A 15,858-nucleotide genomic window follows, 5' to 3' on the forward strand; every position below is an offset into this window, starting at 1 on the left:
ATTTTCTTTCTCCAGCTTCAGATGCAAACACTTTGCATCAAATAAAGATAATAAAGATATTTATCAACTCCACAAGATGCGGGGAGGAGTACACTACGTCGTTATCTACACCCAGAGGGGTTTGGAAACGAAATACATAAATATGTACCGTAATTGTTTAGACCAAAGAAAGGGGAAAAAAAACAAAAACCAAAAACATCCCAACGCCTTTCTCTCACTCAGTCAGCACGTTTCATAAAAATCATAGATAGTTAAAGTCACGTCGCTACACTTCTACAAAGAAGCAGAAGGATGTCAAGTCTTCCATGGGGTTCGAGGGCCTCAATTCAAAGAAAACAAGTCATGAAGAAGATAGAATGAAGTTGCAGTTTTTAGAAGAAGAAAAAAAAAAGTTGCATCACGAGACGATAACGCCGCAGTAGTCTCAACTCCTTTACATTAGCTCGTAGCGTTTAGCACGGACGACCAGCGTGCGGGGAATAAAAAAAACTGAATACATTCGAGAAGACAACAAAAGAATCACTTTTAATTCATGAAAGCTTCCAAATGAATCACAGATAGGAGAGGAAATTCGGGACTAAAACATCTGTACAAAGAAACATTTAAAAGCTGCTCACCCACAAGACATCTTATTTGGGAAGAAACAGCAGCAGCGGTGGCGCCGGTCGACCCCCCCCCCCCGCATAGAAAAAGGGGGTGCGGCCATCTTACGCGGGTGGGGGCAACGCTTCAATTACAGGGTCCATTTTGTGCAACTTGAGACGAAGAATCAAGACCACTACAACTAATTAGTAGTCAAAGTTTAAGGACACTTCATACAATTGGCCAGGAATATAATAATCGCTATATATATATATGTAATGTGCTGTACATCATATCCTATTTACATGATTCTCAACTGCTTTATTGACATTTTACACAACTCACAAAACATTTTCGGGCCTTTTGAGCTCTGGCGTGACCCGAAAATGCACGATAAGTGAACTTCATTTGACCTTCTACAAACTTCCGAATGTGGATTTTTTTTTTTTTTTTTTAAACAGTCTGCAGCTAATAATGAACGTCAAAATTCACGCGTTAGATCCATGACATGTTCCCGTGGTTGAAATGCAAAATGTACTGACGCCGTCCGTTTCATTGTGACCTCATGATAGCAAGACGATGACATTTTTTATCTTGTAGCGCGACAGATCGGAAAAGTCATCGAAGGCGCTCGCGGAAGTTTGCAGGTATCAAAGCCCTTTGGTCAATTTGGACTTTGAGCTCCTCGTGAGAGATCGAACCGTAACGTGACATTCGGAAGGTTGCGGAAAGTCAAATTTCGCTCGCTTATCCAAGTTGTGGAGCATCTTTCTATTCATGCTGGAATTCCACCCGGCTGTCCAGCATCCCCCAATTTTGCGATCGTCGTTCAGTTTCACCGTTATGTGCAAATAGAAATACGACGACGTCCCAAGACTTGCCTTCACCTCCTCCGGTCTTTGTCGAGCGGTCGCAGGTTTCACCTCGCCGGTGACTGACGCGAGCCAAGCGGCGTTCACGGCGGCTCAAATGTGCTTTTCGTGACTGTATCCAGTGTGCTTGGATGCTTTTTTTTAATCGTCCGTTTACAATCAATGCGAGCCGACGACGAGGAGGAGATTGCGGCGCTCTTACCTCCCGGCCTGCGCTGCCCGCCGGCCGTCCGATCTCGACTGGAAAAAAAAAAAAAACAAAAGCCTGCGTCCACTTTGAGAGTTTGCGCGTGCGTCGCGCCGGTGGGAAAAAAAATCGCCGCAGTCCTCGTCTACAAGACGAACTTGACGTCGTTCTTGAGGTTGCCGTGGCGATGCCGTCGGCTGTCGTCGTTGCTGGCGCCGAAGCGGTTGGGCAGCGTCCTCATCTTCATGGTGCCGTCGGCGCCGCAGGAGAAGACGTGATTGGGCGGCCCCACCTCCACCTGCATGACGCCCGTGCCCAGGTTGCGGAAGAGCGAGTGGCGGGCGTGCTCGTTCGGGAAGCGGTACAGCAGACACTGCGTGGCCACGTTCCACACCTGACGAGACATCGGAAAACCTGGACTTTCAGCCAAATGTGCAAAATCATATTCCCGCTGAAAAGAATCAATTGTGACCAATCAATAAATTGCAAAAGAATCAACTCGTCTTGGTCAACGTCAGCTTCATCTAAGCCCACACGACACCAGGAAGTCAGTCAGGATGTTTTGAAAAATGGGACGGGTGCGCTCAGTCGTGCCCGCAGATATATAAATTCGCGGGTGTGTAATCTCTCTCGTTGAAATATTTGTATATTTCGTCGGTTAAAAATATGTTTATTTCACGATGCGGTGAGTTAAAATGTTTTCAAAGAAAAAGCGTTAGAATGACACCTCTTGATCTGTGAGGGTCATTCAGTTTCTATGCGGCGTGAGTGCTCTGTACGTTATCGAGGATCTTTGACGTTTCTCCGGTGAAAACAGCATGGCGGACGTCGAGTCTGGGAACAACTCATAACCTCGCTGAATGTGTTCTAAACGTTGGAACCTTGGGAAACGTTCGTCTTTGTAAGTATTGTATGTTCACAGACATCAGGTTGAGGTCACAATTAAATTTGATTTAAAAGCTCAATGTAAACGAGTGATCGTTGATACAGCTATTGTTGTGTTTCGCATAAATAAGTTAGCTACTTGTACTTTGCGCAATGGCACACAGTGGAATTTATATTTTTTCTGTATCTTTCAGTTACAAATTTGTTAATTCATTTACCACAAGAGACCTCCGTAAAAGCAAGAAAAGAACGCTTTGTGTACGGACTTTCTTTATTAAGTTCGCTGGCCGTCTAGCTTCACACAGTAACGTGTCGTGAGGACACCGCAGGATGTGTGTTCTGTTTGTAATTACGAGTGTACCCCTTTAAGAGTGGAGGGGGGTGGTGTCAGGTAAACTCGGAAGTACAAGTAGGCTGAGCAGAGACCGTGTGCTTCCGTGTTAAAAAAAAAAAAATAACAGACATCAGGCTGTGGTTCACTGCGCTGGATCGGTTTTCACGTGCGCTGAGAGTGTGCGACAAGTGCGCAATTGCGCAGCTTCGAGGGAACATTGGTCAAGACTACACAAAATAAGCGACGTCTTTCAATATCTATGCATTTCTACTTGTGACAAATTTTACGGACATGATTTTTCATGCTTGAGTGCGCAGACTTGTGAGTGCGATGGCGCATACCCGCCCGTCAAAAACAACATTTACCATCAAACTTGATTCAATTGAATAATTTGAATAAAACCTTTGATCTTCAACAAATCTCTGATCTTCTTAATGATCAATTAAACCCCCCAAAATGTAACATCCAACATTCTCTTCATGAACCCATTCACGGGAAGGGTGGCCATTTTTTTGCCTTATCGAGATAAAAGTCTCCTAACAGGCCACAATTAAGGAAATAACACTTCTTCTTTGTTTATGGTTAAGTTATATGTTAACTTTATTAATTTATAATCTTCGCCTTGCTCGGTGCTTTCACGACATATCCATGAACACTGAATGGAATACAAGTGGCAAAAGTACTCGCAGGTACTTCTGGACTTCGACGAAAGTACAGATACTTGAGTCTGACATGTATGAACTTTTCCCGTTGTGTACGATACTTTGTGTTGCATCATTTGCGGAGGGTGAAAGAAGTAATCCTATTTTGCATGAAGTAGAGCTAAGGAAAAAGTGGCTTGGAAAACCTTCAAGTGAAGTCCAAATCTTACTTCCCACCATTACGGGAACGCGACCTCCAACGCAGTACAAAAAAAAGCAGAACAAGAAGACCGGCGGCAACGTTTAAACACTTGTGACAACAAACAATCTAGCATCTGAATCCTTCAAATGAGGAAAAGAAGTTTCATCTAGATAAACGTTTTTTTTTTTTTTTTTTTTAAAGCAAAACGTTATAAAATCCCACACATGACAAGCCCAAGTGATGAATTTTGACAGACGTTAAGCCTCTGAACACGTTAAAGGAGATTCTCCGTCTTCCGTTTACATCGCCGTCAAACAAAATGAGCCTTTGCTTGACGGCTTTTGGCGCCGCGGACGCAAAACATTTTCAAAAGGGTTTTGACGTCCAGATCTTCATTTTGTTTCCCTCCACCCTTTTGTAAATGATATCAATGTGCTTCACTAGAATTTCCAGCAAATATATTTCATTTTCAAATGGCTCAACTAAGGATTGTCTCCCTATCAAAATGACAATCATGAAAAATATTAAATCTGTCATCCTAAATTATATTTCGCTAGCTTTACCTTTTTTTTTTCCAACTGTAATTCATCATTAAGTAATAAAACTAATTTAGCCAAGGCAAATATTTTACATTGCAGGGGGAAAAAAAAACTTTTTTTTTTTTTTTTTACATTATTATACATAAAATAAATGAGCAAAACTACTTTCACGCGTTGCTCTGGGAAAATGAAGCTACAGCAAAATGATCAGTTTACAATAACAAATGTCATTGCAATAAATCTTCAACGTGATGGAAATACACATTTTCTGTCTATGATTGTGACGCATCGACCCCTCGATAACGAAGCGCTCTGCTTTTGTTTTTTTTTTTTGTTTTTTTTTAATCTTGCGGTGGACCTTCTGCCATTGAGTGGAAGACCAGAAAGAGAAATGAACAGTGATGGATTTGTTGCGTCCAATTAAGTGAAATGAGATCATTTCCCATCACATACACGATTATCTTCCGTGTCACCGCACAGCGGTTGGCAATCACCCTGCAGCTGTCGGGGAGCTCAGAATTTTCTCCCCCCCCCCCCCCCCCCCATTTCTATAACAGACAGTGAGCAAGTTTACACACAAAGAGAAGCCCCCCAGTGCAGGTGGAACACGGATACCTTAAGGCTGCCTTCCGCAGACCCGCTGATGAAGCAGTCCTCAGTCGGGTCGACGGCGAGCGCTTTGATGGGCGAGTCGTGCGCCTGGAAGCTCTGGCGCTGGTGTCGGTGAGGGAGCTCCACGATGCTGATCCAGCCCTTCCTCCCACCCGTGATCAGCAGCTGGCGCCTGGGCGCCATTAGCAGCACGGTGGCGCCTGACTCGTGGCAGCAGAAGGCTGCGGAATGACGGAAAGTGAAGAAGGTCAACGAGAGCCCGGGGGAAGCCTTCAGATATCGAACGGGGATCCCGCCTTCTGTCTGAGTGTTCGACGCGCATCTCACCGTGTACGAGACTGTTAACGGGAGTCACCAGCGTGTCCCAGAGACACACGTTCCTGGGAAGAGAAACAAAGCCCTCTCTTATTTTCTGTGGTTAGTGGAAAACGGATTGCAAAGCAGTCGAGTAGATTCTACACTTGAGCCTCGAAAGACGTTGAGGTGGAAAAAACTCGACCGATCAGCATCCCTTCGAGGTTCCACTTTATACAGAATTGTGGAGAATGTGTTACCGGTTGTCTGTGGAGAGACCCGCAGTGGCAATGAGGGACGACGATCCCACAAAGACAAAATCGTGAGCCGTCTTGTTGTGGCACTGCAGAGTCTGGTGCGCGCACACACACACACAAGACGCTTACTAGTACTGACAGTAATTGAGAGGCAGCAGAATAGTAAACAAAATGAAAATACGGGTAGGAGGGGGAAGAGGAGGAGGGAGGGCGTTGCTGAGATGTCAGACGAGACAAATGTTGAAAAAGGAAAAAAAGAGGAGCAAGTAAGTAAAGGGGCTGACGTGCGGGCGTACCAAATAGGGTTTCGGAGCGGCCCCGCTCGTGTTGGTCTGCCAGAGGCTCAAAGCGCCGTCAGCATCCACGATCCCAAACTGCACAAAAAAAAAAAAAAAAAAAAAAACAAACAAACCCAAAACAATCTGTCAGACTGTTCACCCTCCCCAAAAGCAGGCTCAATGTCAGCTGCACTGGGGACACCTGCCAGGAAGCGTCGCTCCCTTCAGGTAACGCGTGCCACTCTCTAAACTGCATCGCTTACAGAAGCGACTCCTGGACGTGCTTGCAAATTCTCTAAGCGTCTCGCTGCTCTTTTCGGGCCGAGCCGACAGAAGAGACCGCGACTGTGCTGCGAGTGCACTCAGCCAAACAAATATGTGCGCTGAAGCCAAATCCCCGCTGCGGCTCGGGCCAACGTGGCAAAGTTGAGAGGATGTGCGAAGATGTCACTCAGCAGATCAAAGCCGAGAATAGTGGCCGATTTGTGAAAATGGCGAGCGTCAACGGGAGCACCTTATTTCCTTGATGGTTGAATCGAATCCTGGTGACTCTGGAGTTGCCGGGACTTCTGAAGCAAATAATCTGCTGGGAGTGACCCCACTCGAACATCCTCACGCTCCCATCTTGAGCCCCCGTCAAATCTGAAGGACCAACAAGCAAGACAAGAATTACATCATCTGTGGTGACGTTATGGTGCTTTTTGGGGAATTTTGGTTTTTGTACACAACAGTTACAGTGAATACTTGGTTCTCGAACAAATCGGTTTTCAAACGAAAATTGAAGAGTTTTTTTGCTTCGGTTTTTGAATGAAAATTGGTACCAGAACACCCCCGACGAAACCCTGAAATAGAATAACGCTAGATAAATTCTTTAGGAAATCACCCCCACCAAAGAGATTTGTTTTGCATTGCTCTTTTCGTGAACTTTAATAATGTTCTGTTCCATTTGCATTTCTGCATTTTTATTTTGTTTCAAAGATTTCGTTAACTCGAGCTACAAGTTAATGTTTTTGTATGTTACTTTTGGGGTTTTTTTTTGTTGCTTCTTTTTCAACCCCATCATTGCTTGTTATTCTGCACTTTTGTTAATTAAAAAAAAAAAAAAAAAAGTTTACAAGGCTGGGGGCTGAGTCGCTACAGATACGGCGATGCGTTCCCAGCCTAGCCTACTCTACTACCAGGGGATACGTTTTAAGAAAAAAAAATATATTTCTTAAATTATTTTATTATATAAAGTTTTTAAACCACATGTATTTCTACTATGCAGTTTATCAGGAAAGGCTAAAAAAAAAAAAAAAAAGCTTTAAAAGCCTCATTTTTTTAGGTTCGGAACGCATTATTACTTTTTCCATTAATTGTAATGGGAAATATCGATTTGGTTTTCTAAAAAAAAAAAAAAAAAAAAAAAATCACTTCTCGAATCCACTTCTGGAATGGATTGTGGTCGAGAACCGAGGTTGTACTGTACAGAAATAAAGTCAAATTAGGTCCTTTTGGAATTGTTTCTTATTACTCTTCCCATGAACGAGGCGAGCCGCCTTTTTGTGGGAAGGCGCCAACTTTTGCAAGCAATTGTATGAAAAAATAAATGAAATAATAAAATGTGTAAAATGTGCATATGGAAGGAGTTCCCAAAACACTGGGGGACGAGGGGGGGCATACAAGAAATCTGCATTTTAACCACTCAGATTTTTTTTATTTTTAACATGACATTGGGAGAGATTTAATTATTATTATTATTTTTTTTTTCCTCAAGAAAAAGCACCCAATCTATGAAAGTGTTAGATAAACACTGAAGATGAAAAATGCCACAAAATAACGAATTATAGAAAGTGATTCATTTCACGGACATACAACTCTGGAATCAAGATATGTTTGGTTAAAGGGAAGAAAAAAAAAGCTCTTAAAAAGTACGCATCAGGGAACCTTCACACGAAGAATATTCCAACATCAGGTCAACAAAGACAACTTACAATATGGCAGTGTGGGATGCGAGGTCATTCTTCTCACATTGTTGATATTTCTCTTGATCATCTGAGGGAAGAAGGTGAACGTGAAGAGGAGGACAAAGATGCACAAGAGCAAAGAGCAATGCAGAACTTAACTGTGGTGCCTTTTTTCTTTTTACATTTGCTACATACATCGAAGACCTTTTCACATCAGAGCCAATTACTTGTGTGTGCTGCATGTACTCTCACGTCTGTGATGTATTAAGGCACACAAATACATTCAGTCTCATCAAGTCAATTCTTGTTGAAACATGAATAGAGGTGGCTTCTCTGGTTGATGCAAATGAAGGTGACTCTCAAACATTCAACTTGAGGGGTGAAACCAAATGAATCTTTCAGCTGCTGACCGCAATCTGATTCCGAGATCAGAGGCATGTGATAATTTCGTAATCATGCTCACAGGAGTGAATGTGATGCCTAGAAGACCCTTGATAGTCATAAAATTGCTGCTTTTTTTTTTTTTTTAACAACACTGTATGCCTAGTTGGAGTAATCCTTGGCCAAATGTGTCGCAGCAACAGGCACAACAGCGAAAAGTATTCGAATCGCACTCCAGAAATGAGTAGAACTGACCACGGAGGCTCCCCGGCCAGTCTGATGCCCGCCCAACCACGGCATGTTGATGGGCGTGCCGGGGCTACTTCGAGTGTATGGCGTGGTGCCGTGCAAGGAGACAAAGTCATCGTGTGTGTGGACCACCAGAAAGTCATCCGTGCCCACTCTGGAGGGAAGGAGGGAGAGAGAGAACGATTGGCATCAAGCTAGTGGTGTTTTCTGCTCAAACTAGTAAGAGTCTTCCATAATTCACACATGGGGGGGGGGGGGGGGGGGGGTTCTACAAAAAAAAAAGACCCCATTAAGTTGAACCGCAACAACATCAATGTGTCTGTTTGGTCGTTTCATCGTTTATTTGTACAGATAAACTTGTATACAAAAAAAAAAATATTAAAATGAATTTGGGACGTTATGTAGAAGGTAAATAAAAACAATATTTACAAATCCTTTTCAAACTATACTCAACTGAATGCACCACCATCAAACGCTACCAGCTCGTACTTAATCTTCCAATTGATAGATTTAGAATATATATCATAACAACTGATTTACTAAAACAATCTGACACGTCGACCCGTCAAACCACAGAACACATTTCCACTCGGCATGAGTTCATCTCTGTTGAGTTCGGACTCAGAGAAAGCGACAGCGTTTTTGGGTCTTGTTTATATGCGGCTTTCGCTTTGCGTGCTCGATTTTGCATTTGTAGATGTGGTTGACTGATAATGTTCCTGAAGCCGCGTGGCAATATCCTTAACACAATGAGGCCGGTTTTAAATGCAGTGCTGCTTGAGGGATCGAACGCTTACGGGTATTCAATGCTGGTTTTCGTAACTTGCCTCTTGCATGCAGAGATTTCTCCAAATTCATTGAATCTTTTGAGATAATGGAGTGGAGACGATGAAATCCAAACATTTACGAAACGTTCTTCAAATTTTGGACTATTTCGTCATACAAATTGGTGAACCCTGCCCGATCCTTGCTCGTGAGCAACTGAGCCTTTCAGGGACCATCTTATCATGATGCACTCGTATTCCGCTTCACCTGTTCACCTCTGCAATGTTTCAAAGATGATTTTTTTTTTAATTTTTTTTTTAACCATTCCTTAATTTTGCCAGTCTTATGTTGCCCTTGTCCCATCTTGGCATACCAGTTTCATACTCAGTTTGTTACAACATATCTTTCCAAGTAATACTTTTTTGCACATGATAAACATAAAAGCAAAGAAAAGGAACAGACTTGCAAAAATGATGAGTGGCACTTGCAAAGGTGAAGCTGTGCATTTCTGTACTTGTCAACGCAAGGCAATAGCAAAAGTATCCTTTTGCGGGGAATATTCATTGAGCAGTAATAAAATACATTTTGAATTTGATCACCAAGTGTTAAGGAATCTATTCAAGCTGCAATGATGCGCCCGGTGATTGATGTCCAATAGGGAAGAGGACACTTAAATACAGTACAGGAGAGAAATTTTTGCACTAAGTAAACGAGCATTTTGTCCAGACGGCACCAGTTCAGTCTCCATCCAACAAAAGAGAGGCAACCCGTCCGTCTGTCCGTCCGTCCGTCCGTCCGTCTCTTACCCTTTCGCTTCAACCTCCTCATCATCGATCCATGTCAAGATCTGTGTGGCCAAGATGGATGACACATCCAACTCCTGAATGTCATGTGTGGAGGCCATGACTAAGCAATTTCGATTTGCCTGGAAGACACAAAAGTGAAAACATCGTGCGTGGGAGTGAGTGGATGAATGCTGACACGTTGACGTTATTGGTAACTTTTGGTCACAAAAAAAAATAAATAAATAAAAAAAATCCATACGCATATTCCTAAAGAGAACATGATTGATTTTTGTGCCATCGTACCTATTATTTATTATATATATATATATATCTTTTTTTTGGGTGTACCTTGTTGATGGCAAAGGCCGTGATGATGTCTGACTCCTTGTGAATGATGCGGGCCTTCCCCCCCGGGCAGCCCAGATCTGACTCAGTCTGTTCGCGCGCACATAAACACACAATCATAACTTTATAAACATTTCTTCAAGGCAAATCGTCGCCATAACTTCACAAAGTATTCTGCTTCTAACTAAAGAGCCATTGCCCTGACAACATAAATAAAGTGTCAAATTATTTTTTTTTTTTCCTCTCTTTTTAAGATAACAGCTGACGTGCCAGAAGCCAAAGCACGAACCGGGCGCTGCTTCTATGCGTCCAACACTCTCCACGCTGTCAGTGTATTTATGCGCACGCTTGTCGTGCCTTGTGAGGTTAGGAGAGGACACGTCGGGCTTTTATTGCACTGCACGGTTAACCTCCAGTGAGCAACATAACCGGGCGAACGCCACGAGACAGTGGGAGAGAAGTGGCCTATGAGCAATAAGTACGAGCACCACCGCCGAGGTGACGGTTTTATCGTGGTTCCACAATTATTCAAAATGAAACGCACCCACAGAGTAGGAGATGAAATCATCGTCTTTACTGCATTTATTCAAGAGGAAACGGCCGTGGCTCTTTCTGTCAGATGCGATAAAGTACAATTTGACTCGCAGAAATCTAAATACGGTCGTTTGCCATTTACGCAGCGTGCATAATCTCTGCGGGATGCAGATCGAATGCGACAGTGTTAGGTCCAAGAATGAGAATCTACTCATCTTCACGCGTCGGTACTCTCAAACATGGACGACAAAGGCACTATCTTAAGGGCAGGAGCTAAAAGGCGCACAATGCGGGCTTTTACTTCACATGGTGCCAGTTTTTGGTGAAAATGCACGTGCTCACGTTCTTCATCACCAGTAGATGACAGACGCATCGTTCTTACTCAAATGCAAAATACAAAAATAGGCCGCGTGAATGAAGCTCACGGTAATGAGCCTCAATTCACCAGCCATCCACACTACTGCATCGTAATACGGTTGATGTTGTTTACCACTACACAGACAGGGCAGGACAATAAGTCTGCTGGCTCAGTGCAAATTCTTCTTCTATCCAACCATCTTCGACAATCTACGGTCTACAACTTGTTCTTAATTAGAGTGAGCTGGAGCCTATTCCGCCTGACTTTGGGCAAAAGGCTGGGTACAACTTACACTGGTCACTGGCCAATTACACAGCACATATACAGGCGAAGCCCAAAGTTTACCCGCACTGTAAAAAACACACATTCCATTTTTTGTCTCACTGACTCAAGTTGAATCAATCTCTCCTGTTTCAAGTCAGTCAGGATCACCAAAATTATTCAATTTGGTCAAATGCCACAATAGTCAGAGGAAGGATTTCTTGGATAATTTGATATCATTTTCTTTGAGGTGAAAAGCTTACATTTTACACCGTATCGAGTAGCATTTCCTTTGAAGTGCGTGGCTTTTGGGTAACCTTCCACAAGCTTCTGACCATACTCTGCTGGTATCCTATCCTGGGCCATTACTCCTGGCGGTTTGCCGCTTGCCTTGCTCGCAGATAGTAAGTAAGTTTCTTTCGGCTTGTCCCGTGAGTGGTCGCCACAGCGTAGCATCTCAGATGAACGCTCATATTTGTTTGGCACACTTTTTACGCCGGATGCCCTTCCTGACGCAACCCCTCTTGGGGAGGAGAGGCCCCAGTGAGATACGAACTCACGACCCCTGATTTACCAGACCAATGCTGTAACCACTGAGCTACGGGGCCTCCTAACCCTTCAGATGTACCCACAAATTTTCCATGGGATTCAGATCAGGACTTTGTGATGATGGCCCCCTCTGAGACACTAACGTTGTGATCCTAAAGCCACTTCTGCTTAGGGTCATCGTCCAATTGGAAGACACATTTGTGCCCAGGTTTTAACTTCCTGTCTGATGTGTCTTGAGATGTTGCCTGAATATTTCCAACCAATCTTCTTCATGATACCATCTATTTCATGAGGAGGTTCTGTTCCTGCCGCAGCAAAATAGCCCCACAACCTCCATGATTCACAGTTGGTATGGCGTTCTCAAGTCTAGCTCCAAGCTTCCTCCTTTGTCCTCCAGATGTAACCTTTGTCATTATGTTCTTCGTGATGCCATTTATCTCGTGAGGAGGTCCAGTTCTTGGTGCAGCAAAAGAGCCCCACAACATGATGCTGGCACCTCCATGTTTCACAGTTGGTATGGTGTTCTCAGGTCTAGCTACGAGCTTCCCCCCCTTTTCCTCCAGATGTAACCGCTCCACATTAATTTCGTCAGCCCACAAGACATGTTTCAAGAAGTTAAGATCTTTGTCGTGGTGTCTTTTTTATGTTTTTTTACTAGTAACGGCTTCATTCTCAGTGAGTTTCCTTTCGGCCCACGCAGGACTCTTTTCAATCGGATAAAAACACTTTCTTACCAGCTTCTTCCAGCCTCTTCACAAGGTCGTTTATCATTTGTTCTGGGGTTGATTTGCACATTTCGGACATAAACACGTTCATCTCCGGGACACAGCTACTGTATCTCCTTCCTGAGCGGTGTGATGCCTGGACATTCCCGTGATTTTTAGATTAGTTTTAACAAATGAACGTGGCAACTTCAAGCATCTGGAAATTGCGGCCAAAGATGAGCCAGACTTTTGGAGCTCCATGATTCTCTCTTTGATTTCCTGGCCCATTTCCTTTGATTTCAAACAAGGAAGCAGAGTGTCTCCTATCAATAAAGTCGTGTTGTCAGTTAACCAATAAAGAGTTTCCAAACCATGAAATCATCTGGGCTTCCCCATGGCCCTTTTTGTCCATGTAAACCTCTGACCTCGAAGAAAATAATATAAAATTCTCCGAGAAATTCTCTATCTCAATGAAATAATTTTGGTGATCTTTAGACAGAAAGGCAAAAAATGAAATGTGTTTTGGCACAGTATACTGTATGTAAACTTCTGGTTTCGACTGTACAGCTCGACACTTTTCTATTACAACACGCATGTTTTTGGAATGTGGGAGGGTGCTTCAATACCCGGAGAAAATGCATGCAACAACATTGAGAACATGAATACTTCACACACACACACACACACACACACACACACAAAGGCAGAGACTTCGGCACGGTAATCCACTCTGCTGTCAATTATAATTCTAGAAACTACAACTTTTATTTGGAATATCCAAAATAAAGCCTAAAGAGAAATAAAATCCCATTGGGGGTTGAGGGAGTTCAAGAGAGCATGCTGCACACAGATTAATATGCATAAATGGTATACATATTAGGGGTATGACAGTACAGGTAGCCCATGACGCAATGCGTACTTTGGTTTTGGGCCAAAAAGAGAACGACTTTTTCGCTCTTTGTCAGCAAAAATTGCAATTTGTATTGTACTGAATATCATATTTCACGTGAACTGTTATCTGTGTGGCAGTTGGTTAACGAGTGGGGATATTGGTCATTCCTTGTAATCCACTCTACAATCATGACCAATCAGCCCACACTTTATAGCCCACTCTTACATGTATGTTGGAATTGAAAGGTCCATGTGCAGAATGTTATGTGGAGCGAGTGTTTTTAATTTACATATCTTCAACAACAGAAAAAGCCTGCAAACCTTTCGATATAAATCCTCCCACTGCATCGGTTATTTCTTCCGTCTTGTTTATCTTGGGTGCCATAGTAAGTGTGTTCAATAGGATTTTGAATACATTTTCGTTCTGCTGGTGGTGTGCACTGTTCAAGAATTATTGTGGTCATACTGTTCACAAAATGAGTGTTCCCAGGCACCCACTTTATTTTCACAATTCTTTCCGAGGTTCCATGTTCTATTGTTTAAATTGTAAGTGAAGGTATTATTAGTGCACTCTCTTGTGTACATGCCTTGAACGTAACTTGAATCTAATCACCGCAGTCAAGACACGGTGAAGAGTCGTCGTCAGCCCATTTTTACATGTTTTGGCTTTAAAAATAAAGCCGACATCAAAAGGCAACTGCCGTAGTCATTTGTGGCTGGTAGCAGTAACATTACCTGTACAGTTTCTCGACTATCGGGTGTCCAGCAAGCGTTACATCAGGCTATAACCATGTAAGACGCTTAGCCGTGTTGTTTGTGTTCCCTTAAGAAGTGCAGGACGTGTAAAGCAACGCTAGCAGATAGTATAATGTCTGTTAACAGTTTTCCCTCCGTTGCGGTTATATTTGAACATTGAAACTGAAACGAATCCCCACGGGAAATTTGGATGAAGCCGGTGCATCTTCAAATATTCATCTCTCGAATCTTTGACCCATGCTACTGGTTTTATCTCATCCGTGAGGTGTCACAATTACGACTGTCAGTGGGTAAGTGTGCGTGCGCACACAAACACACGCAGAGCGATTCTAAATGAATTGCATACCAAAAGAAAGACCGAGCGTGTACTTCCCCATGCAGAGCATACTGAGCGGTTTTACCAAGTACTGTCTCATCCCTAATACGTGTACGTACACTAAGAATACATCTACTGTATATGCCAGCAGTACCTGATGGTTTCCCGTCTCGTCCATCCCTGAACATTTCATATCAGACCGGTCCTCAACCAACTTTAATGATTTGGGAGGTAGAACAAGACAACAGACACGGACAGACAAGACCGATAGACAGACACAAGCACACAACATCCAGCAAGTAGCAGACCATGCATACAAACAAACAAACAAACAAACAGAGAAAGTGAATTATTGTGCTGTTAATCAAATGGGCAGCAATTACTTGAATGCATCATCATGCAGCTGGAGGCAGTAACAATACATTTTATCATGCAAAGAAACAACAACAATCATGGAGTTAATTCAAAGTAGTAATGACTCAGTAGTTGTTTGATTAAATAAAGACGTGATTGCAATTCTGCAGTGACAAAGCAGTGTTATTTGGTGGCATTTTACTGTTGTTGGTGCGCTACATTCATACATTTTTACGTGCAGTGAAAAATTGGTGTACCTCTCCGGTATCACGTTTCTTGGTAAAGATGTTTTGGATAAACGTATCCTGCACCTCGTCCTGCTTGACCAAGAACAACCAAAGGCGCTTGACAGGGAGCGCTGAATGGTGGTTTGTCCTGCAGACAACAACAACAAAAAAAAAAAAAAAAACACAAAAAAAACCCCCCAGCCCTATGAGCTTACGGGAGCCAAACTTAAAGCTTGGAAAATATTAATTATTGCCGTTTTGTGCCACTGTTGCCACTTCGTAATAAATATTTAAGCTTGTGCTTGAGGCACAACACATCAATCAGCCAAATTGTTTCTTCATGTGACATTGCAACTAGAGAGTCACAGGAGTACCTAAATGGGGTATTGGACGGTTCAAATAGGGCCTTGTGTCGGAGGAGGGCAGGGCCCGGCGTGACGGCTTCCTCCACGAAGTGTGTGGAAATGTACTTGGAGGGGGGTCCTCCAAAGATTTCAAGTCTTTTTTGCAGCACCTGCTCCCAGCGCTGCAATGTCTTCAGCACACTGTGACACAGCGGGGAGGCCACAGGCAGATCTATGCCGAGCAGAAATAAAAACAAGACAGAGGTTGACAAAACAGCCACAATGCAGCTTGCTGGATGTGTGCGCGTGCCGGTACTAACCCAATAGATCATATCCGGCCATCGGGTAGAAGGACTTGAGGTTGACTTGAACCAGCTGAACCATTGCCAAGCGCATTAAACACCAACTGG

The 15,858-nt window shown here is 43.2% G+C and overlaps 1 protein-coding gene across 2 annotated transcripts in view; it reads right to left on the bottom strand.

The window, feature by feature from the left end:
• Positions 1–498: 498 nt before the first annotated feature.
• dmxl1 (Dmx-like 1) overlaps positions 499–15,858 on the bottom strand; it is a 54,125-nt gene continuing 38,765 nt past the window's right edge. The window contains exons 38-51 of one of the 2 annotated variants that reach the window (XM_061816206.1): positions 15,769–15,854; positions 15,479–15,680; positions 15,135–15,252; positions 14,678–14,737; positions 10,158–10,244; positions 9,831–9,949; positions 8,266–8,413; positions 7,657–7,717; positions 6,198–6,325; positions 5,702–5,779; positions 5,409–5,500; positions 5,182–5,234; positions 4,858–5,075; positions 499–2,035 (exon numbers count right to left, since the gene is read on the bottom strand). In XM_061816206.1, coding sequence (XP_061672190.1) covers positions 1,787–2,035; positions 4,858–5,075; positions 5,182–5,234; positions 5,409–5,500; positions 5,702–5,779; positions 6,198–6,325; positions 7,657–7,717; positions 8,266–8,413; positions 9,831–9,949; positions 10,158–10,244; positions 14,678–14,737; positions 15,135–15,252; positions 15,479–15,680; positions 15,769–15,854 — 1,699 coding nt within the window. In that variant the 3' untranslated portion in view covers positions 499–1,786. The remainder of the gene's footprint in view (positions 2,036–4,857; positions 5,076–5,181; positions 5,235–5,408; positions 5,501–5,701; positions 5,780–6,197; positions 6,326–7,656; positions 7,718–8,265; positions 8,414–9,830; positions 9,950–10,157; positions 10,245–14,677; positions 14,738–15,134; positions 15,253–15,478; positions 15,681–15,768; positions 15,855–15,858) is intronic. The other variant, XM_061816207.1, reaches the window with a different exon arrangement.

Source organism: Syngnathoides biaculeatus, chromosome 4 (assembly GCF_019802595.1).
Source record: "Syngnathoides biaculeatus isolate LvHL_M chromosome 4, ASM1980259v1, whole genome shotgun sequence".
Lineage (NCBI taxonomy): Eukaryota > Metazoa > Chordata > Actinopteri > Syngnathiformes > Syngnathidae > Syngnathoides > Syngnathoides biaculeatus.